A 24,946-nucleotide genomic window follows, 5' to 3' on the forward strand; every position below is an offset into this window, starting at 1 on the left:
TCACCTCCCGGGCACCGTAGGTTTGTATGCAGAAAACATGACAGATAAATAACAGATACAGTGAAAATGGAGAATGAGAACTAGAATCAGTGTGTGAGAGAGAAAGAGAGAGTTTTCTGCGTGGGCTGCTAGGAGTCGTGTTGTTGGTGAATGGCTCTAAACACTGATCGGTAGGAACATCTGAACGATGAAAATTCTCAGAAGAGAAGAATAGAGTGAGTATTCTGGATCAGTGCAAGAACCAGGTATATCCACAGAACAGCAGAGAGATGAGGAGAAAAACAGTCACAAGGACAAATGCAGAGCTGTGAGAAACTGGACACGACATGAGCAGAGCTGCCACATCCATAAAGATGCTACCTAAAAAATGTTCATATGGTTAGAGACAGAATATAACAGCTGAAAATGTGTTGTCTGCATCCCCCACATACAGCAAGAGCTCAGTGTACAAGCAGCTTTACCCGTATTTCTTTTCATCATCCATTATAAACAAGACTGAGGAGGAAAATTGTTTCAGGCGAATGTAATAATCCTGACCAGTTAAATTACTTGTTTTTCATGTTTTGATATTAACCGAACGATAGCTCACAAATCAGACTAGGTTCATAATTACATTAATGACAGAATACTTACGCCATTGAGATGACCATGAAATCCAGCCAGTTCCATGGATCTCTAAGGAATGTGAAGTCATCTATACAGAATCCACGGGCAATGATTTTTACAGTTGATTCAAACGTATAAATTCCAGTAAAGGTATACCTGAAGGAAAGAGCAGCAGTAACTGGATTAAGAAAAAGGTACTAAAATCTGCTTTATATATTGAATGTGTATATTTATGATTTTGTGATGTGAATGGCAAGCTGTAGTTAGGATAAATACTTACTCTACTTGTTTGGACCACTCGGGAGGATTACTAAAAGTCATGAACACACAGTTGGTCAAAATCGTACACATAATGAACATGCTGAATACTGTGGGTATCAGTTAAGGAAATTCTGGGATATTACAGAAAAAATTTCATTGTGGCATTTCACTGTGTAAATATAAATATCAGGACATTCATCAATAACAGAATGCCAAATACTGACAGAAAATGGTGAATTTTGGCTAGTTGTAAAGCACTGCTAGGGCTAGGCAATATTTATATTTCAATATTTTTAGCTTATTATTTGATACTTGATATATATTTTATGTATTCATCTAAACAGCCATTGTTGCAAAGTAGATAAAAATCTTTAATGCAAGAGTTATAATTTTGCATACAGTATCAGACAAAATTATTTAACAAAATTTAATATTAACAAATTAAATACGTAATACCTTAAAGGGGCCATCGGATGCCCATTTTCCACAAGTTGATATGATTCTTTAGGGTCTTAATGAAAAGTCTATAACATACTTTGGTTAAAATTTCTCAATGGTAGTGTAAAAAACACCGTTTTTACCTTGTCAAAATCAGCTCTGCAGAAATCAACCCATTTTTTGCATGTTGCTTTAAATGCTAATGAGCTCTGCTGCCCCCGCCCCTCTCTTCTGTGGGGTGACGAAGCCGCATTTAGCCACGAAACTGGCTAAGTAGCACGTTATTAGGAACAGCGATTGCAAATATTCATAAAAAATACCTTATACTCACTTCTGCTGTAAGTGAAGCTGGATCACGAATGATTCGCGCGAACATAAATGCATTTAGGTAGATAGGGGCGCATTCCCTTCACAAACAAAGGTAATCCACTGCGTCTTCAGCGGCTCAGATGTCAGAAGTAAATGATGACTGCTATGTTCATTATTACATCCAACAACAGAACACCTCAATAGCTATGGAGCCATTCTTGTCTACATCTGCTCTGGCGTCGAAATAATGGCAGTCGGACTGTTACAGCTCACTCAGGGCGGGTCTAGGGTAAGACGGCATTGTCAATCAACTATCGTGGGAGCGGCCTTCGTCCGTGTGACGTCACACAGACAAGAAGCTGAGAACGGCCTGATTTGAAAAAGGGGATATTATTTTTAGGGATTAAATAAAACCCCTGGGTGGATTTTTATCATTATAGGGTAGATGTGTACACACTACCAACACACATTTATGTTCAAACAACATGTAAAAGTGAAATTAGCATCCTATGACCCCTTTAACTTAAAGATAAAGACATGTTTTCCATGTTTGCCACTAAATGAACAGAGATTGATGTTTAATCATGTTCATTTATACAGTATATCTTATACTGTAACAACAAATAACAAGTTTGAATAATTAAAATATTCACAAAAAACATTAATGAATTGTGAATATTTAATACATCACCCAGCCCTAGTGCTTACATCATAACAGGGAGTTTTCAGCTCATTTGTGTCATTTATGTAGGCAGTTAAAATGTTTTTGTTTGGACTACAACCACATTAACCATCAAATTAGTCCTCAGAGGACAGGGAATAGCAGTTCAAATTTTTGTGGTAGCCTATGTGTTTGAAAATGATTGTTTCCATTCAGCTCAATATTAACAGCAATGCCTCTGCCTGTAAATATTTGATCAATGAACTGAGAGTTAATGTGGCATGACTGACATCACAATCGGAATAAAACAAATGCCACTATTTGGTCAGAAAGACAGCACATTTTTAAATTGTGCTGTATTGGCCAATAGGGAGACTGCTTCTGCATGGCATATGACCACTCAACTAGATGTCCTTAGCCATGGGTTCCAGCATCAAAACAGGACACAGTGTGCTAAAAACAGGCGACAGAGCTCCACCATTTTCTCTCTCTATTTGGCATCTCTACTGTCAAACAAAACAGTTGCCGTGCATCTAAAATTCACACCTACATCCACACCCACTGATACGCTGTTACAGTCCCACACTAGAACACACTGCTTAACTACAACATATTAGTCTGCATTTATAGCGTTATTCCTGACCATCGCATGCACTTTAGCGATAAGCAGACATGTTACATATTTGATGTAGAGAGAGACAACATAGACATTAATCACATACATTTTAACAGCTGAAAAAGGATATGAATGTATCAAAATTTTAATCGCTATTCGCCTAGCGAGATTAAAAGGGCTTATCATGTACAAGGAAGGTGTGGCACTAAAGCGGAAGATTGTTTTCCCTTTATTTAGGACTATAAATGTCTGTGGAGAGGAAAAAGAGAACAAGCCAGAGAGAAGACAAAGACAGAACAACAAAGAGAAAGAGAAACATCAGATTAGTTGCAAGCAGAGAGAAACATCATCACTTATTCAACTGGACTTTAAGAAGTAATAATCGCATACTGAAAGCCTACGTCTGTTTCTAGAGGACAAGGCATCATAATGAAGACATACTGCTTTATATATTACTAAATAATTAAAATCACATTCTTTGGCAAGAAGAAAGTAAATCCACAAGTCTGTATGCAAAACATCCATACTGTTTCCGGAGTACAATAAAGTTTAAAGATTATATAACAATCTTTATACAACAGCTAGTTCCGGTTCTCGAATTTGACTGGTTGAGAGCGCTGCTATTTAGTCCAACACAGCGATCTGAATAGCAGCACGGCTGTAATTTGAACATAAGAATGAGGCTGCGGGACGCTTGAAGGATTAATTCACCCAACAATGAATAATAATAATACATTTTATTGTATATAGCGCCTTTAAAAGAAAATCTCAAATAGTTTTACAAGAAACAAATAATACATTGAAATAATGAAAAGTCTGTCATCAAATTCTGCCTTTTCTAAATAGCAATGTAAGAGTGGCATTTCTGCCACCTACTGGACTGGTATCCACTAGGGGTGTAACGGTTCTCAGTAAAAAATCAAACCATACCGTTCTCCACCCACGGTTCAACACGCACTTGCACAGAGGTTCAACTTAATTCTGACAACACATCTGTAATGTTATAAATATCTGTTCGCCTAACAGTATTCGCATTCTGGCTTCCAAATGCACTACAAAAACAGCGATGAACCCAAAAAAACAAACAAACAAACAAACAAAAAACCTGTACAACCAGACACTTTGTTCAGTGCGAGTGCCGTATGCTCGAATACCAGTCATTTATGCCATCATCGCCCGGGTGTTGATAGTGCGAATGCACAGGTGAGATCTGAACAGCACACGTTGCTATCTCTGTTTAAACTAAACTCATTTAAGCCTTGCCAGTTTAAAATTTGAAGAGCCAGAAGACGCGAATGAGAACTCGTGCGCGCCGTGAGAAGATTTGTGTGTGCACTCATCCAATGAGGGCACGCAAATATTGAGTTCTCTTTCAAGTTTTGTCCTTGAATGGACAAATTCACACAAAAATGATGTCAAAATGCCCGTCTTGGTAAATATCCTATAGCAGACACTGGATCAGTGCATTCTCTTAAAGTGACGGCAATTTCTTAATATTAATCGAACAGCAACAACAAAGAAATCACTCACTGCTCTTGATTAAATTGCGTTTGTAACTTTAATAAAGATTCATCTTTAATTTACACAGTCAAATATGCAATGTTATTTTACATTTGAATACTTTATTCAATTTCTGTACTTAAAAATTAATGTTAGACCTACCTAAAAAAAACCTGAAAAACACTGTTTATATAATTTGTATCTTTGCTCTATTGTGTTTATTTGTGCTGTTGCTTGTAGTTATATTGTTTATTTTCTTTATTTTTTATTTGACAGCATAATCTTTTCCCTAAACATAGCACATACTGAACCGTACCGACTCTTAAACCGTGATACAAACGGACCGTAAGTTGAACCATTGCAGCCGTAGTGTCCACTGTGTCCACCACAATTTTACTGTTAAGATAGCTTAAATATTGGGTTATTGTTAACCAAAACCAAATTATAAGTAAGCCGTTTGTACTTATTTGCTGACACTCCTGCTTGCTTTATTAAATCACAATGTACTGCCATTGTAATGAAATCACCCAAGCAGATATTCATTCAATTAAATCTTTTTGTTTTCAGTCAAAAGTTGGAAAAAGACAGTTTTCACACGAGGGTGAGTAAATGTTGACATTTTCACTTAATCATTAACCCTTGAAATACCAAATAATGGTGGAAAGTGTAAACAATATTAAAGTCACATATAGGATTGGGAATAAAGAAACAGTACTAAATTCTGTTTCGTAACTATAACATACAATAGAATTTACCACATATGTAGAAAATGATCTTCCCTGAGCTGTGACTAAACAACTGAAAATAGCAGAGCACACCAGAGAATTTGGAGAAGCATTAGTGACTCATTAGGCCATTTTGCCTAAAGAAATACACATACAGGCTAATTAACCTTACAAAGTCCACTGAATATTTGATACATAAATTTCTAAGGCCTCTAAATTATCAGCATGATCAAAACTGCTGAAAAACCTGTTACACAATTTACTACATGCCTTCTGTCCTCTGATATTTCATACGTTTAAACTTTTAGCAGAATTCTAAAAGGTTTGCACACATCTTTTTGCTGTGAAAGTAAACGAGAGAATAACTTTGATATTGTTAGTAATATTTCAATAAGCTGGTCTGAAGCAACTTAAGTTTACTTGATTATCCACACATCATTTTTTTGTGTTAAAATGTATCATAATAAAAGCTTTTGGAGAACATGTATTTGCATATCTCTCAATCATCAGTTTTGCCCCCACAATTAAAACGACAGAGGTTTGATAATAAAACTAAGCATTAAAATTTTATCTTACTAATATTATTGAGAGCAATAGCATGACAGCTGATATTTCTATGCATTTTAATATGCATATTTTATATCTGTCTGCTATACTGCTATAAAAATATCACTGATTTACAAGCCGCAGAAAATTCACCTGACTTTTTCATCATTTAAATAACAACATAACATATGCAACAATTTGTATATTTTTGTTCAGTTTGGGCCTATGAAAAAAATAAAGATTTTTTTCCTCCTGGAATGCGAGGTCCGTATTCTCACTATATCATACAATAATAGCAATAAAATCCTGATAAAACTTAAAACACATATGCAAACTTTAAAAAAAATATTTTGTCTAAAGATTCAATAAACTGTTCGTTAAAATATATATATATCATATATCCTGGTTTTACCCGGATACCTCACTTCTCATCACTGACTGAATCTGAAAAGTCTGAATTTATATGAGCCCATGAACGAGTCAGCGTAAGCTCACCAGCCTTTCAGTAGACAACCTCATAATTGTTTAAATAAAATATGTTCGCTACCATCAAAGTTTTATGGGAGGTGGCGTACATTTGCAGAGATGGGATGCACCCCTGCACTTCCTTTTACATGCTTGAGTTTAGTGGAACACTAAAAAAACCCTCTTCAGCACCATGGAGAGTGCCAATCTATGCAGCACCATATCATCATCATCTGCACTTTACATGCAGAAACTCCTCAGAAGAATGTATATACATAATATGATCCACAATGACAAATTAGGTTAAAGAAGCACAGCTCAGTAAATAACACTTTGTATAAGTAACTAAAGATGGAAAAGAGCTGCATCTATTTGGGTCAGACTGAATCAGGCCACCATGTAAACTACATACTGGGACCTGCTTAGTCAAAAAAAAAAAAGATCTGCTCACTGCTCAGCAACATCAACAGCGTGTGTGACATCAGGGTTCAAAAGCTGCATGCTGTGGGGACAAAACAGGAGAAGACTCATTCAAACCAGCAGCCCATACTCAACCGCATATGAAACATGAGATGAAAAAATAATGCAGAAGTGGTGCCGATATGAACAAAAATACATTTGCCCTTTCTCAGTATTTGCTTGCTGTAGTACAGGCGCACACACAACAGAAGTGCATGTGGGTTTCCTCTTTTTAATGCATGACAGGCTGCACAGCTACTGAAAATTTCATAATCCAGAATGGAGAAGAAAAAAGACATAGAGAGAGATAAAGAGGCAGAGAAAGACAGCCCAGAGAGGAATGAGTAAGCAGTGAGAGGAAGGGAGGAAGATGGAGAACGAATGGGGCAACAAGAAAGACAATTAAAAGTCAAAGGGAAACACAAAAAAAAGAGAACAGAAGCTATAAAAAAGCTGTAAAACTGGACACAGCCTTGAGCACTGAATAAAAACCCCTCGGACAAATGTCCTTCAAATCAGCAGCTAAGGTAATAAAGAAACAAGGGGGAAAATAATACTGATGGAAATGCACCATGATATAGCATTTGTTCATAAAAATAAGAAATTAAATTAATACAATCTCAGTTAAATTCATAAAAAGTTACAGAATTTTGATAAAATAATGGCTGGATGGCCAATGCCTGATTTAAAATAAATAAATAAACTTCATACTTGCCAACATATTTCCATACAAGAGATGTCTCTAACTAGAAATTGCAATATGTTCAGTTAAAAAAAATATATAAAATAAATGTAAATCAAGATAAAATGTACACATTTTTGCTAAATAATGCTGTTATTACTAGACACTAGTGTTGTCACGGTACCAAAATTTCAGTATTCGGTACCGATACCAGTAAAAATCCACGGTTCTCAGTACCAAAGCAAAACACAAAAGCATGCTAATTGAACAACATTTTTATTAATAATGTTAAACAAAAATTAAATGTACAAAACCAATGTCATTCTTTATACTTATTTAAAATTGCGTTTCCTCCTCTTGAGGTCTCCACTGCGTTTATGAAGTGGTTGCCATGTTTTCACAACAAAACCCGCACAATCTCATTTCGAGGGGTCCCCGTTAAAAATCGCGTTCCGGGGATAAAATACGCGTGTTTTGGCGGGGTTCCCCTGGTAAACTTCACATTCCGGGGCTAAATATCACGTTAGTGGGGTCGTTTTTCAACCCGCGGACATGAAAAACAACCCGCGGCAACAGTGTTAAAGCAGCCCAATTCCGTGGGAAAACCGCAGACTTGGCAACACTGGAAGAGGATAGCTGTCGGATAAGCGCATCAAGAACCGGGTTGACCGGGTACTCGGTACCACCGGTACTTAAGAAAACCTGGTACCGTAACGTTTTCATTTTTTTTAGTACCGACTTGGTACCGGAATACCGGGTCTTTTGACAACACTACTAGACACTGCAATATGGTAGGTTAAAAATATTATTCAGAAACTAAAATTATTACATTTATTTATTATAATATTCCAACTGAGGCTTCAAAACATCAGGGAGAATGACACATACAGAAAATGAGAGAGAGAGAGAGAGAGAGAGAGAGATCATGTTACAGGATGATGCCAAGTGAACAGGAAAAAAAAGATGCAGGTGAAGCACAGACCACACCTGTGGCAGGACACATGGGGAGGAGAGAAACATGAAGAAACATAAATGACAGAGACGGTGACTAATGTAAAGGAGCGTGACGAGCAGAGCAGCAACTGATGAATGAAAAGAGTGAGAAGATTCAGAGCCAATAATTCAGCATTAGCCACATCAATAGAAACTTCAATCCAAGGTCAAGCTCTGTTCATTCTGTAACATTTAATTTCAAACATTATAAAATATTTTCAAATAGCTTCACTTTCAAACCTGTGATTTAATTATGTTTATTAAAATTAAAAGAATTACTGTATTATATTTGTGACCCTGGACCACAAAACCAGTCATCATAAGTAGCATGGGTATATTTGTAGCAATATCCAACAATACATTGTATGGGCCAAAAATCATTAGGATATTAAGTAAAGATCATGTTCCATGAAGATATTTAGTAAATTTCCTACCGTAAATATATCAAAACTTAATTTTTGATAAGTAATATGCATTGCTTAGAGCTTGTAACACTCCAAAGAGAAAGGAAAACTTGAAAATGCATAATATGACTCCTTTAAAGTCGATTTTCTCAATATTTTGATTTTTTGGCATCCTCAGATTCCAGATTTTCAAATAGTTGTATCTCAGCCAAATATTGTCATATCCTAACAAACCATACATAAATGGAACCCTGAATAACCCTTTATTCAGCTTTCAGATGATGTATAAATTTCAATTTCAAAAAATGTACTCTTATTTTTGTGGTCCAGGGTCACATTTATCTTTTAATAAAGCACAGAGAAAAATGTACAGGCTTGTTCCTGCATGTAGCCATTTACAGCATATGTACTGAGGCATGTAGCTAACAGAAACAAATGAGATGCCTACATTATAAGATGAGCTATTGAGAGTGCTGAGGCTGTGAACAGATGTGAGGGAGAAGTGAGACGGCCATTATACTGAAGCAGTGCAGCACCCTGCCTTCCCCAGCCCCCCAACCAGCCCAGACAAGCCCACTCGGAGTGCTGCGTCATCACAGGGGGAAGCAATGGTCCTACATGGCACATTTTGAAGAGCCCCTTCTAAGATTTATGACCCCGTATGGAGCTTTGCCTCTCTGTCTGTCTTCTTCTGTCTCCCCTTTCTACAAGCCCTTTACTCAAGCAGAACATGTTCCTGGATCAACAACAATCCTATCAAACAGTCAGAGCACAAACCTGATTCCCAGGGATCACACTTACTAATTAACTGCATACCTTGCATGCACCGTAAATCACACTGGAAAAAGTAATTTTATAAATGCATAAATATAAATCAATGTTGTTCAAGAACCAGAAGAATGTAGATCCAACATGTCCTACTTGGGTAAATCCTGTTAAGCCTCTCAATCTCACAATTGATTTGTTTTCAACATACTGCACTGTATAACCATCTCCTTGAATCATCTGTGCTGGAGGACTCGGGGTTCATCAGCTGCTCCTGTAGCAAAGCTTCCTAGGCTAATTGCTTCTGATAGTGTCACGGGTCTGGATTTAAAAGCTGCCAGCTCCCATTTCTCAGCTGGTTTTACACTATGAAGAGAGCTGCCCTGAGCCTCAAGAATCAGGTTTCACTACTGCTGCAGGCTGCAAGTCGAGCCTAGCGTGTGGAAACAAAAGGACAATGGGATGCGGGGAGATCTGATCCCAATGCTAGCAAAGCTTACAATCAAAGAGCCATTAAATCCTCGAGACTGCAGGATAGTTCGACATTACGTACAATATGGCATGTGCATATAAACGTGATGCATCTAAATATTTAAAAATTCTAATATACGGTCTAATGTGAGCGATGTTTACAATAAAAATGAATTCGGTTCAGAACACAATTACGTTCCTTAACACCACTTTCACAAACGCTCCTCCATGAGGTTTTCATGGAGCAGGCGGTTACATAACAGACAGTGTGTGCTGCATGAGAGGGAGGCAGAGGAATGAGACGGAGGGAGCGAGCAAGAGAGGGAGGCAGGGAAACGCTTCAACACATGCACACATTAACACACAAACGAGTCTGTGCATTATTTAGTGAAGTCCAGTGTGGCAGACACGGCTAAAGTCTCACCACTGCATTTAGCGCTGAGCCAAACAGGAACGCAGATCTGAGCCTGCTGGGCTCCATTACGACTCAGACAGAAAAGATGACCTCATCTTCCACCCGTAGGCTACATCTCATAACAACAACTCACTCCTGAAAATCTGTTTGAGGAATAGCTTGCATCTGATATTGCTTATTTTTAACATAAAAAACAAGCCACTGTTTTATGACTGGTAACATATCAAGAAACTGTGCATTCATTAAAAAGTCTTAAGAGCACAAAATGCTGCACTTTTATTATATTCACAGCATTTTTCACCACATACTAACTGCACAGTATTTTAAATGAAAGGTTGAAAAATGTGCAATTATAAAATGCTGTGGTATTTGGTTTTTACTCCACAAGACTGTGTAGAACCTTTAGCACGATTTGTGAATGATCCAAAGATCGTCTTGAGCTTCAGTGGAGGTTTAGAGTTAAAAAAAATTCATATGCATGTTACATCATGACAATTACTACTTGTTTTAAATTTCAAACACCTAAAACGTTTCCAGGTTTAAATTTTGAGCTCCAGATTTTTAATGTGGTCTCATACTTTTAGCTTGGAGGCTTCACTCATAAATGATAAAAGCCAGTTCTTGGAAATCAAAATAGTCAGAGGTCGGCATACAGTTCAGAAATACTAATAAACACACAGCATGATGTTATAATATTAGGCAAAATGCAATAGATTAACCATTAATTGTGAGCTCTGACTGGACCCAGCAAATTCTGTCCATAACATGGATCTACACTAATGTTTAAACATTTAAATACTTTTGCTGAATAAAACAATTATTTTAAGTGACAGTAAAAACATTTATAATGTTACATAATATTTGAAACATTTGAAGTTTCTATTCAACAACAACAACAACAACAACAACAAAACTGTTTTTTAACGATGAAAATGTTTTTTTTTTAGTACTAAATCAGCATATTAAACAGGATCATGTGACACTGAAACCTGGAGTAATTGCTGCTTAAAATTCAGCTTTGCCATCACAGGAATAAATTACATTTTAAATTATATTAAAACACAATTAATTAAAACAAAACAGAATTATAACAGAATTTGTTTTAAATTGTAATCAAATTTCAAAATATTAAAATTTTACTGTATTTTTGATCAAATAAATGCAGTTTTGGTCAGCATAATGGACTTCTTTTACAATGAAATCGCTTAAAAAAATCTTACCGAACCCAAACTTTTGAAGGGGAGTCTACATTTTGGTTAGATGTGGAATATATTGTAGAGAAGTAGTTCTCGCTTTTGTTCTCATATTTTTTCTATCTTCACGTACACATAGCAACACTAAAGACTACCAAATACTGATTTCACCAAAACCTCACACAACAACATTATAGATCTTTAAATAGCCTTAACTATCCTTGTCCTCAGTGTTGGGAAGGTTACTTTGGAAATGTAAGAGGTTACAGATTACAAGTTACCCTATTTAAAATGTAATAGTAGTGTAACTTTTTCAATTACTTTATTAAAGTAACTAACCGATTCATGATTTATTAGAGATTTAATTATCGAATAGCGAATTCGGAAATAATCGCTTTAGTACATTCGGCAGGCAACTATATAATAATAATATTAAAATAGCGGGCCAAATTTGCTGCCAAGCCACCGGGAACAGTCCCGGTTCTCCCGATGGCCTGATTTCCACAGACACGCAGATGTGCAGGATTCATATATTGTCTTTTTGCGGTTTAATATTCACAGACACTAGTCCATATTGCGTTTTGATTCAAGTGTACTGACCTACTTTCGATTTATTCGTCCAAAATGTGGCATATACCGTCGCGTTAGGCTAGGAATTCCGTTTTTATGACTGGATTCTACGAACCAGTCTGTGTTTTCCGCATCGCGGAAATTATAGGGCCGTATGTCTCAGAGTAATCAGTGCAATTTGGGAAAGAAATCAATTAAGTCTGTATGTGGATGTGTGTAAATATTCAAATGTAACCCCCTTTGTAATCGTTAACATTTTCATAAGTAACTGTAATTTAATTACACATTTTTTCTTAGTAACTGTAACTGATTACAGTTACTTTTATTTTGTAATTAAATTACATAACGCCGTTACATGTAACTAGTTACTCCCCAACACTGCTTGTCCCTCTACTCAGAGAGCTGTTCTAATATGCTGCACGGTTCCTTTAAATGCACTGGAGCGTTTCTTTTGGCTGTTCATTTCTAAAGGATTATTACTGGAACAATTAAAACGAGTCTGTCAGATGGAACTGTAAAGCTTCAGCAGACCACTGCAGACCTCCTCTACAAACCTTTTTTAAGCATCATCTCATACACAATCTACAACATACATAAGCCACAAACAAATTCTTCTGCACTATAGTGGATTACTGAAGGATGTTATTCACATTGTCATGTTTACCAAGTAAATCCGACAGCTGCATGTCACCACCTGAGGTTTCGCATATAAGAGAATAACAATAAATGACCTGGAAAAGTTGGGGAAAAACACATAATTTTCTCCACTTCTATAACGATCCATAGTGCACTGCTTAGAAGATAACGTGTGAAGGCCAGCTTTTCAGGACTTATGAACAGACATGATGACACACTCACTTTCTTATTCATGTAGAAGTGATCGAGATCCTCCAATGGTGTTGCCACCATTCCAGGAGGGATGTCCCCATAGATGAAGGGCAGACTCTTGCCCACCTCCAGGTCACCGTTAGGCTTGGGCTTGTTCTCGTCGTCATCGTCGCGGTAGCTGCTGTCTGGTTTAGGTGGCGGCTTGGCTTTCTCCTCAGCAATGCGCTTCTCAATTTCACACAGAGATTCCCTGGTAAAGTATTTGAAGCTGTCAGGTCCTGGCGGTGCAAGAAGGGGTGCAGCCATGTTTTCATCCTGCAGCAACTTCTTCTCCTGTTATGTACCCTCCACGGCAGCCAGTTCTATATCGGGAAGAGAAAGGGACATTATTGGACAACTGGGCTCAGAATCATACAGTAGTCTTGTCCACACTGCAACTTGTTCTGGCCCATAAACGCATACTTGTAAAGCAACTGACACAAACATGGGTGCACTCTTACTGCCAAAAGTCAGCCAATGAGATTAGAGCTTACCAGATCAAGAAATTCTTTTCTAATTTCGCATTCAAAATGTTAATTCCGTATCAGTTCATGCATTCCCTGGGAATCAAACTCATGACCTTGGTGTTGTGATAGTGTGCTGTTTGAGCTCATATCAATATTATATTAAATTCCTGTACTACACATTCATCTGCATGTAGCATAATATATCTGCAAGATATAATAAAGAATTATATTATAATAAATACTGTTTCTGGGTCCAAGCTAGTGTTAATTTTGTTAACGAAGACTATGACGAAAAATGTTCGTTGACGAGCTTTTTTCCCATGACGAGACGAAGACGAGGTGACAATAAGGTCAATAAACGATAACTAAGACTATATCTACATGCAATTTCGGCGACGAAATAAGACGAGATTAAAATGTATTCAAAAAAGACAAAAACTTTATCAAAAACCTCTTTTTATTTTCGTCAAAAAGGAGACAAAATGTTATTGCAGACTACTCTACACGCCTCTACTACGCAAGCTTTCATGAGTGCGGTTGCCAGATATCAAGAGCTTCGCTGTTACAAGCATACATTTTCTGCCCGATGTTTTGCTTATTTTAAGCAATCTGGCAAACATGCGTACGCCTGTATGACCTGAAAAGACCGACAAACAAGCTGGAGTTTAGCGATCTAAATGAAAGTCTCATTCAGCCGGTCTGTGTTCTGTCAAGAGATCTCGACTGTATTGTTTGCGATTGTGGTTACTGAATGAATGCACTTACTCAACCGCTGTTGTTTTAATAGAGAAATAGGCTATTGCCATTTGGAATTAGTGCAATTACACTGTTATAATATTTTTCGTTTGTTTTAGCAGTTTTCATAGTGTAGACAGAGAGATTGCATTGCAGTATTTGGTATTAATTTATATAATAAAAAGCCTATAATAAAGCAGTACACTAGATGAGGTAAAATACACCATATGAGTCCACATTCTATTGATTTGTGCTTACTGGAGAAAGTGCAATACCTGAAATGCAAAAGTAAATTTCTCAAATGACAACAATCATTAAGATTATAATTTTGAGCTAAAATAATTTTGATCAGTTAAACCATTATACAGCATGACGAAAATTTGACTAAAACCCAGTGGTGTAATGTAACGAAGTAATAATACTTTGTTACAGTACTTAAGTAGTTTTTGGGAGTATCTGTACTTGTATATTTCAGCCAACTTTTACTTTTACTCCACTACATTTCCTAATTAAAATGTATACTTTTACTCCGATACATTTCCCCAAAGCATATTCGTTACTTACTACAAAATAGTCAGAAGTCAGAAGAACATGGACTGCAGGAAAGCAGGTTTGACGAATCAGTGGTCTGGGGTCTGCAAGTTAGACTCTTAAAAAACACCATTGCTCATGTGCAAACAAGTGCACGCACAACCGCGGATGATTCGTTTTTTTCACTCAAGTCAAGTCTGGGTGTGCGATATACAGTATATCTTCTGCGATAATATGGTAAGTGTTGTTGTAATGATGTTCGATCTGACGTTATCAAGTATATCACCAAATCACACACAGAGAGTGCACGCACGTGATTTATTATTCTATTAAAACTCAAAATTCAAGGCAGTCTAAATTGTATATGGCAAAATGCTTCTGTATGCTTTTTATATTTATATAATTTAATATAGTTAACAATATATCACACGAGTACAGTTTTTCTGCAGATATCAGCATAACAAATTTTATAATAATTTTATACAAGTTCAATAAAGTTAGCAATAAGTGACTTACATTTTAGACGCAATATTGCCTGTTTTTGCTCAATTTTGCCAACGAAAATAGTTCCAAACAAAATTGCTCTTACAAAGGTAAAAACACCCCAGGAAATCTATTTAAGGTAGGAAATACCGCCCTTAATGAAAAAGTTTATTCTGTCACTGCTGTGAACTAACCACTGCACACAATATGAAGAATATGAAAAGTTTTGGGAATCATCTGTTCAGGACAGGCTGAAACCAGTCACACAAAGCACTGTCTAATTATCATTGAAGTATCATTTTTTGTCAATATTGCACACCTACAGCATTAGCATATGACCGCCCACTTTTACACATCAACAACGCCTATTTGGTGTTTAGAAACTTGGCCCATCCATAAGGATTAAACATGACAGATAATGTTATTTCCAAACACCAGTTACTGACAAACTAAAACGGAAAATGTATGATAGTGCATCAAACATTGTGCTGGGTGTGTACTACCTTCCATTCTGCATATCCAGAACAATCCCGGAATATTCAGAAAGACAAAAGACAAAACAAATAGGTGCAAACAGGCTGTTATTGAAGAATGGGGCAGTGCAAAAATCCATTAGACTTGCAATCACAGCACTGTTTTGCGTCTTTGAGCAATGGTGTTTACTTATTGAATTCATCAGCTTTTTAATAATTATCATAATTATCTCGTTAAAACAACATCTTTTCTGGTTAAAACTACATATTTTTTTCTCGTAATAATGACATATGACATAAAAACGATATGTTTTCCCGTTATTATAGATATATGGTAGGCTATATGTGAGCAAGTTAAGCGACTGTCCGCGCTGCTGTCGCCACAGTCTGACATAAACGAGGATCTGCACGCTGCTGAAATTATTGAAATACACTATTTTAAAGGGGTCATATTAAGTTGCTAAAAAGATCATTATTTTGAGACAACATATTTTCTCATAATAACGAGATGTTTTCTTGTTAAAACGACACCTTTTCTCGTAATATGAGATGTTTTCTTGTTAAAACGACATATTTTCTTGTAATAACGAGATGTCGTAAAAACTATATAATTATCTCGTTAAAACGACATCTTTTTTCGTTAAAATTACATATTTTTTCTTGTAATTACGGACGACATATTATGTCATAAAAATTATATGTTTTTCCATTATAGATATACGGTAGGCTATATGTGAGCGAGCTAAGCGACTGTCCGCGCTGCTGTCGCCACAGTCTGACATAAACGAGGATCTGCACGCTGCTGAAATTATTGAAATACACTGTTTTAAATGTATTTTAATGTAATGTTTTAATTGTAGCGGCATGTTTATTAGGATTAATCTCCAATCTGTCTACAATATAGTGCTATCCAATAACTGCACTCAGACCCATGACTCCTTTATACGGTGACGCATTGCTCCCACACACATATTTTTTTCCCACTCAATTATGTTGTAATAACGAGATGTTTTCTCGTTAAAACGACATCTTTTCTCGTAATAAGGACATATTATGTCATTAAAAACTATGTTTTCCCGTTATTATAGATATATGGTAGGCTATGTGTGAGCGAGCTAAGTGACTCGCAAACGAAAAGTAAGCTAGATTTGTCGTATTTTTTGTTCGTGGGTTAAAAAATGAGCTTGCTATTTGTGCGTGGGCGGCCCTAAAAACTCCACTTTTTCTCTCAGCCTGTCTTTACTGCCTATCCCATCACACAGAATAAGAGTTCATCTCATGTACCGCTCTGCAAATTAGTCACAAAGTTTCTTCAAACTGTCTGGCTGTTGTATAGGCTATATTTCTTGCAAATATACATCTCATATAAAGCACAACAGTGCTCTTCTCAGTTCGGCGGCACCGGCGCGATCCCTTAGGCTACATTGTGATAACAGAGGAAAGAAATGTCTGCTTTATTTTCTATACTTCCACAATAACAACAAAACGTTACAAATTGCTTTTGTAAAATAACAGGGAGCGCTTTCTGGCGCACCTTGTTATGTCTAAAGGTCTACTTAAATAAAACAATCGAAAACAAATTTGTGTTTATTTAATTCGTGATATAGCCTACCATATATCTATAATAACGGGAAAACATATCGTTTTTATGACATAATATGTCGGTATTACGAGAAATATATATGTCGTTTTAACGAGAAAAGATGTCGTTTAAACGAGATAATTATATCGTTTTTACGACATATCTCGTTATTACGAGAAAATATGTCGTTTTAAAGAGAAAACATCTCGTTATTACGAGAAAAGATGTCGTTTTAACGAGATAATTATATAGTTTTTACGACATATCTCACTCATTAACAGTCACTTGCTGCCACCTACTGGCGATTTTAATTTCACATTTCGACTATTTTTTTTTTCATGTTTTAAATCATTCATTTCAAATATCAGTATTCAACGTTTTATGTTAACTTGTACTTTTACTTTCAATACTTAAGTACGTTTAGTACCTTTCCCTCGGGGATCATACGAGACTATTCCTGGAAATCGCCAACCATACCCACTACCCGGACTACTGCCTCTGCATTTTCTACAAGACCAGCCTGAATGACGAGTGCAGAGCGGAGGTTGTCCGGAGATGGTCCTCGGGGGAATTTCGCCGCCTTTGTGGAGTGGGTGCTAGTGTCCTGTGGATCACCGCTGACTGTAGGCATCGCGGACGACGACACCAGTCCCACTTCAGACCCAGAGCCCAGCCCACCATCACCCCACTGCGCGGAGCCAAAGACTGAGCCCACCGCAGACGGACAGCCAGAGCCCACCGCGACCAACGAGCCATCGCCAAAGACAGCGACAGAGCTGAGGATCGCCCCGGAGCCAGAGCCTCATATGACTTCTGACCAGGTGCGAGAGCCGGCAACTGAGCATGCGCCGGTGGATGAAACAAAGGAGCGCGAAGGCTGGGTGAAGAGCCACGCCCACTGAACCACCGCTGAGGGTGGGCTACAGAAGGACTCTGGGGATTTAATAAACTTTGATATGGATTTATATGTGGACATGTCTTGTCTTCTCCCGCCATCTTCTGTCTGTACCGTCTTGACCACGGAGGTCGTTTCCCTGTCCGCCGCACTCCCGCTATTGGGAGTGGCGATTGGGTGTGTACAGCACACACCTTCCCAGAAAGCATGGACACTGACAAATTCCCACCCTCCCTCTCCTGCCTCCTCCTGTCATCCCTGCATCAGCTCTGCCAACGCTGCTTCCTGGCAGCCCCTCTGCTCACCCTCAGCCCACCATCTGTGCGATGGGATCGCCACGGGTCTGACAGTCTCCATCAGCGTTGTGGCTGGAGGATCCCTCATCTCTTCCTCCGAGTCCCTGACTCCGCCTCGGCCCGTCGACCCAGCGGCTCCACCATGGCTCCTAGCTCCCTCGTCTCCACCGTGGCCCATCAGTCCACCAGCTCCGCCGGGCTCCATCGTCCCTCCGGCTCCGCCTTGGTCGGTCGTCGACCATCTGCCGCCTCGGGACTCCACTCCTCCGGCTGCGCCTCGTCCCTCTGGCTCTGTCAGGCTCCTCCTTCCCTCCGGCTCCACAGCGGCCCTCTGTCGCTCCGGCTCTACCGCGGCCTTCCAGATCCCCGCCTCGGTCACCGGCACCATCTGCTGGAGGAGTGATCCTTGGCCCTCCGGATCCTCGGTGTCACCCTGGCTCATCGGCTCTCCGTCTCTGCCTCGGCTCCTCCTCCACCTGCTCCGCCACCGTAGGTCGCGCCTTCCGGGGGGGCGGGGGGTGCGGGGACTGTCACCCCAGGACTGTGTGTTGTGTTTTCACTCCCCATGTGGCCTGTGACCTAGTTTCTGTCTATGTCTGATTGTGTCATGTTCAGGTGTGTCTCGTCAATTATCCTCCCTATATAAGTTGTATTCACTTCAGTGTTTCTTTGTCCGGTCTTACGTCTGTATTACCCTGGTGTGTGTGTATGCTGTTTCCCTGCTATGGATTACCCGTATGTGGATTATTAAAGACAGTTTATTGTTATCTTCTTCGTATTCATGCTTCTCTCCCGCACCACACCGTGACACTAACAAGGACATTTAACAAGGGACTAAGACTAAAATTTAAAATAGCTGACAAAATTAACACTAGTCCAAGCCTCCACTATCTTGAAGAATGTGGGTAACCAAATAGTTGCTGGCCCCCATTGACTTCCATGACTGACATGAAAAATGTACAAAATGACAAATATACAAATTTTTTTGGCAGAACTATCCCTTTAACCTAAGCTTACAAAAACTCACAATGTACACTAAAGCAAAGACTTTAGATACAAAGACAGTGCACTCACATTGCTTATGAATGGGAGAAAGTGCAAAGCGCACAATGGTGGAATAAGCCCAGTCTTCTAAATGCAAGAGCCAATTGGTAAAGTCATTGAATATTTGCACTGGCAGGTTCAGCTTGAAAGCTTTTTTAACACTATTTGAGAATAAAAAAACAACAAATATGAGACAGTTTATGTCCAGATTTTATTGCTGATTTAAGTGTGGCACGCAGTTTTTGAGATTTCAGGCTTTCCCCATTCAAGAAGGTAGGAGTTGGTTTTGGACGCCTGAAATCGCTTCCCAGAGGCTCTGTAAATATGGCCGCCGAGTGAACAGACTTTCCCTGAAAGGGACTTTGACTGCAGTCTCTGTGCTCACAGTGTCCCGGACACCAATATTTTACTGATTCATTAAAGATGAATCACTGTGGCCAACTGAAATTTCAGTATTGAGATAAAGGTTAGGATCATCATTTTTAGGTAGTAGTATGACAGCACACTGTTAGTGTATATTAGCACTGTTTGTTGTTTGCTTTTGGGATTTAACAGAGCACTTGGACACGGAAACTGTGATGTGTGATATCAACCTCTTCTTAAGTCAACCTGAATTACTGTTACATTATTATTACTGCAAAACTCAATGTAAAGCTGTAACATTTGGGGTGATAATATTTATTACTAATACTATTATCAATATTTGTATATACTTTGCTGATCTTTAATGAAGGTTGGCAAATGGAGAAATCTAAAATTTCAGGACTTAAAGTTGAGATGAAATAGAAGTAGTGACAGATCAGTTGACTGCAAGAAAAGGATTTACGCTGACTAAATGATTGGAAAAATCCAGTATACATCACCAGACAGAAGTCATTTGTATCAGAAAATCAAGTGATTTCAAGTTTTGAATAAAATCTATAAATGAGCTTAATTAGAAAAACTGTAAATGCAAGACTTTCTAATCTACAACATTACAATAACTATTCATTCATGCATATAATCATTAGTCATCAATTAGGTTACTATTTTTACCAGCTACTACTATCTTGTATCACATTATCAATACTTAAAATCTAAGCCAAGAGAGCCCACACAACCTTGTCACAATTAAAAAAGAAGCAAAACAACAAAATGTACTTTACATTTACATTTAGCAGATGCTTTTATCCAAAGCGACTTACAAATGAGGACAATAGAAGCAATCAAAAACTAACAAAAGAGCAACAATATGTAAGTGCAAATGACAAGTCTCAGTTAGCCTAACGTAGTACACGTAGCAAATTATCAAATTAATCATTTAGATTTAATTCTAGCTTGTGGAAAGATAGTCTTACTGAACAATACTACCTTGTTACATCATCCGCTCACACAAACTGATATGTTAAGCACAGGAAAGTAAAATGCTAAGCCTTGCATCTAAAAATATGACCTTACATATCAAAACAATCGGTTGCTAAATTGAGAGCATGTTAAAGAGAGACTGGCACTAGATCCTGGATGAGTCATCCACTTCATGAAAAATGAAAAGCACCCTCCATTATGAGCAGATAAAGGTGATACTTAATGTTTGTCTTTGGATTACACTTGCAATAATATTAATTGTCTTTGTGATAAGTGATTCATTGGACTTTTTTTTCCTGATTTGTGCTTGTGTAACTTCTCATGGTATGGTTCTTTTGGGTCATTATGATGGATGTTTCTATTTTAGATGAAAGGGTGCTGGGAGCTGAAAGGATGTAGACTGGATTAGAAGATAGGCCTACCTCACGATAGCACAAGCAGATTTGAACCTATCGTCCTCATGAACAAAACCTCCACTAAGAGGCCGATTTGGGACATGCGTTATGTCCCTAAGGCTGCAGAATGGGAAATGGGGTGGGTGAAGGGAGGCCTGGTGAACCACATCATCTAAAAGCTTGTGTGCACTTATGGGCCAGACACTTAACCAAGCCATATCCTGATATTACAGAGCTACTTACTGTAGCTGACTTTTAGCTTTTCTCTCCATCCAATTCCAGTTTTGTTTCAGAAATGGCATTTGCATTTTCATCTTGCCTTTGAAGTAAATATACCCTATTTACCTTCAAGCAAATAAGAAACATGAACAAAATATCAAGGAATGCGACAAACGTTGGCACATAACAGACACCATTGGTGGCAGAAGTCCCATGGGTATGAATCTGATATCACTTCAATACCTGCTGGAAAAAAAACAGCTTAAAACAGCCTTAGCTGGTTTGTCAGTCTTAGCAGGTCTCTTGGCAGGTCTATAAAGGGTTTTGGGCACTTACTTGGTCAGACTAGGAGACCAGCTTAAACCAGCAAAGACCTGTAAACCAGTTTAGGTTGGTTTAAGTTTATTTTTTTTCCCTTAGCAATGAAACAGGTAAACAAAAGAAGTTATCATACTAAAATGTTCAATGTCTTATTAGCAGTGTTGGGAAGGTTACTTTGGAAATGTAATAGGTTACAGATTACAAGTTACCCTATTTAAAATGTAATAGTAGTGTAACTATTTCAATTACTTTATTAAAGTAATGTAACTGATTACATTTGAATACTTTTTGATTACTTTTCAAAATTTTTAACAAATGTTTTAAAATAATTGTTTTGTTTTTTTTCAAACATTTAAAGCAGTCACGGTTAACTTTACAGTAGGACTCAACACTAGTTAGTATCAGACTTTCAAAATCCTTCTTCACTTGAATTAAGATAATAATTATTTAATTTAAAGCACAGCCACCACAAAATCAGACTTTAGCAGCTATGTTTACTTTGAGATCATTCTGCGGTTAAATACAGATTTATGATCATAAGATATAGTTTAATACTAGCTTTTTGAAATCAAAATATTTGCATAGCCATGACAAGTAACACTGGCATCTAGCAATGCTTTGGGGAAAAAAAAAACTGTTAATCTTTAAAAAAAAAAAATAAAGCATATACATAAACCCAAACAGGAAAGAAAACAGTTATTGAATAAGCATGTGTCCTATTCTGTGTCCTAAACTCCTGAAACATTGGTGTCTCATATTTTAAAGCAGTCGATGCAATTTGGGAAAGAAATAAATCAAATCTGTATGTGTGTGAAAATATTCAGATGTAACCCCCTTTGTAATCTTTAACATTTTCATAAGTAACTGTAATTTAATTACCCATTTTTTCTTAGTAACTGTAACAGATTACAGTTACATTTATTTTGTAATTAAATTACGTAATTCCGTTACATGTAACCAGTTACTCCCCAACACTGCGTATTAGTAAAACTGTGTAAAGCTGTGTGGTCAAAACAACACAAGCAAAGAGGAACTTGCCTTACGGGAGCTGTCCAATCAGCACCACACTGTAAAAAGGGACTTATAAGGGTTTTTTTGAATCATATACAGTAGGAAATTAGAATGACTTTAAATCTACATTTAAAAATAAAATAAAATAAATTAATAAATGCAAGAGCAACAATATTTCTGCACATTTTGACCCACTAAGCCTAACAGAGTTGTCTGAATACACATTTACTTTCTAGAAAATGCTTCTGATTTAAGGTTTCGAGAATTTCCAGCATGCAATGCAATATGAACAAATTATGCATTTATGGTTAAAGGATTATTATTTTGCCATATGCTGTTAATTGTGTTGTCATGTTAATTAATTGTTAGTTATTTGTTTAAAAAAGCACATCTTGTTACTTAAATACATTTCATTAAAATTGATTAACATATTCTCTATTATGAAACACACCCACACACACACACACACACACACACACACACAAATAGTTGCCCTCACAAGATTTTATTAGTTGTAATAATATTTAGCATTTTGTGAACAATCACATTCAAATTGGTTAAACAGTAGTATGTAGTATTACTAAAGACAGTTATGAAATCTCATGGCATACCGCTGCCAGGAATTACATTTTTACAGTGCACCTTCCATAAGCTTAAGTATATGGAAGCATATTGTTTCTCAGGGGGTTATTAAAAAGGTTGTAAGGGATTTCGTATCAAATGAACTAGGTGGGCTTCTGTTGGGTGGGCCTAAATATCTCAATAACTGAAGGGACTATGCTGGGCTGCACAGGGACACGGCTTATTTACAGATGAGAGGACATAGGTTAATTTGGGAAGCATTATGAATACAATTATGAATTCCTTTTCATCCATGTGCTTTTCGAGCTTCTTTGCGCCACAGAACTGTCAAAACGACACACTAACGTCTTCAAATGCAAAACACATGTCAATACATGATGTATATTCGGACATAAATTACAATTCCTTAAAACAAACCTCTACCTTATTTCAAGAACATCGTCAAGTATGGTTATCTGACTCGATGCGCAGTGGTCCTAGCCTACCTTGATTTCATCAGTGTTTGGTCACGAAATCCTTATCAGCACAACGGTTCTTTGCGTTCTCCAAACATCTTTGCGTTTTCCAAAACGTTGTCACATTTTCCTCGGGGTCAGAAAACAATTTTGTCCGAAAACGTACGTTTCTAAACAGCCCGACGCCTTCACGAAAGCGGTCCGAAGCCGCGGAGGAAAAACGGAAAATAGGCTACTGCAGTGTTTTTTTCGCTCTCTCGTCGTATTTACCCTTTTATACTCACACAGCCAACATCTTTTTAGTCATATAACCGCATTTCTGAGCAAAACGTCTATCGCTTTTAGAGAACAGCGAGATATCTCGACGTTGTGCCAGGTTTCTGCTCGCGAGGAACATGAACAAGAAAATGTAGCATACCACACCCGTGCAACCTGCGTCCACCCTACAATCAATAAGCAGCCAAGCATGTATTGCCTTTTGAACGTCTTAATTACAACGGATCACTTCAAACCTGTCCACATGTGCATTTTTGCTCATTTGCTCAGTTTGACATTTGATAAATGCTGACAAGAAGACCTTTATTCAGATGAGGGAGCAAAGCTACAGGCTACGGATCACGTCACTGATCATGCAAATACAAATAACACACCACATAATGCCTTGCAAGGATGTGTTTAACTCATAGCCTATTATGACCGCTTAATAGTGTCATTTGAGAGGGTGAAATGAAAGGGCCTAATCACAATAGGTTCATTTGAACAAAAAAGTGAACTACATTACAGTCATTACAGTTATAACGGAATATAAAAGCGAATGTGCATTTGGCGAGAAGGGTCTAGCATTAAAACTCCCTCAGCGTGCGGCTTCTCTGCGACATTCATTGACAGTGCAACGGCTTCCATTGCTGGGAATAAACACATCGCGAGTGCGATATATAAACACAATACTTACTATGATTACGTTAGCGGGTATCCAAAAAATCGTCACTGGACTGCAGATGTCGAATAAATTCGTTAGAAATTGCGGATGTCGCCATATTGTTGCTGCTACCTTCCTTCAGTGTGCACCGTTACCCTGCATAATTGATGACCCCCAGCAAAATGTAAGGGAGTGTCGGCCAATAGGTAGCACCAGTTCCACAATAAGAGAGTTCATTTAAGTTTTCG

At 37.8% G+C, this 24,946-nt stretch overlaps 1 protein-coding gene across 1 annotated transcript in view; it reads right to left on the reverse strand.

Moving 5' to 3' along the window:
• Window positions 1–24,891, reverse strand: part of LOC107687545 (sodium channel protein type 8 subunit alpha-like) — a 51,059-nt gene extending 26,168 nt beyond the window's left edge. The window contains exons 1-5 of the mRNA XM_016484921.1: window positions 24,732–24,891; window positions 12,938–13,269; window positions 3,022–3,140; window positions 887–976; window positions 634–762 (exon numbers count right to left, since the gene is read on the reverse strand). Coding sequence (XP_016340407.1) covers window positions 634–762; window positions 887–976; window positions 3,022–3,140; window positions 12,938–13,213 — 614 coding nt within the window. The 5' untranslated portion in view covers window positions 13,214–13,269; window positions 24,732–24,891. The remainder of the gene's footprint in view (window positions 1–633; window positions 763–886; window positions 977–3,021; window positions 3,141–12,937; window positions 13,270–24,731) is intronic.
• Between the last annotated feature and the right edge of the window lie 55 nt (window positions 24,892–24,946).

This window comes from Sinocyclocheilus anshuiensis, unplaced genomic scaffold (assembly GCF_001515605.1).
Source record: "Sinocyclocheilus anshuiensis isolate Anshui unplaced genomic scaffold, SAMN03320099.WGS_v1.1 scaffold870, whole genome shotgun sequence".
Taxonomy (NCBI): Eukaryota; Metazoa; Chordata; class Actinopteri; order Cypriniformes; family Cyprinidae; genus Sinocyclocheilus; species Sinocyclocheilus anshuiensis.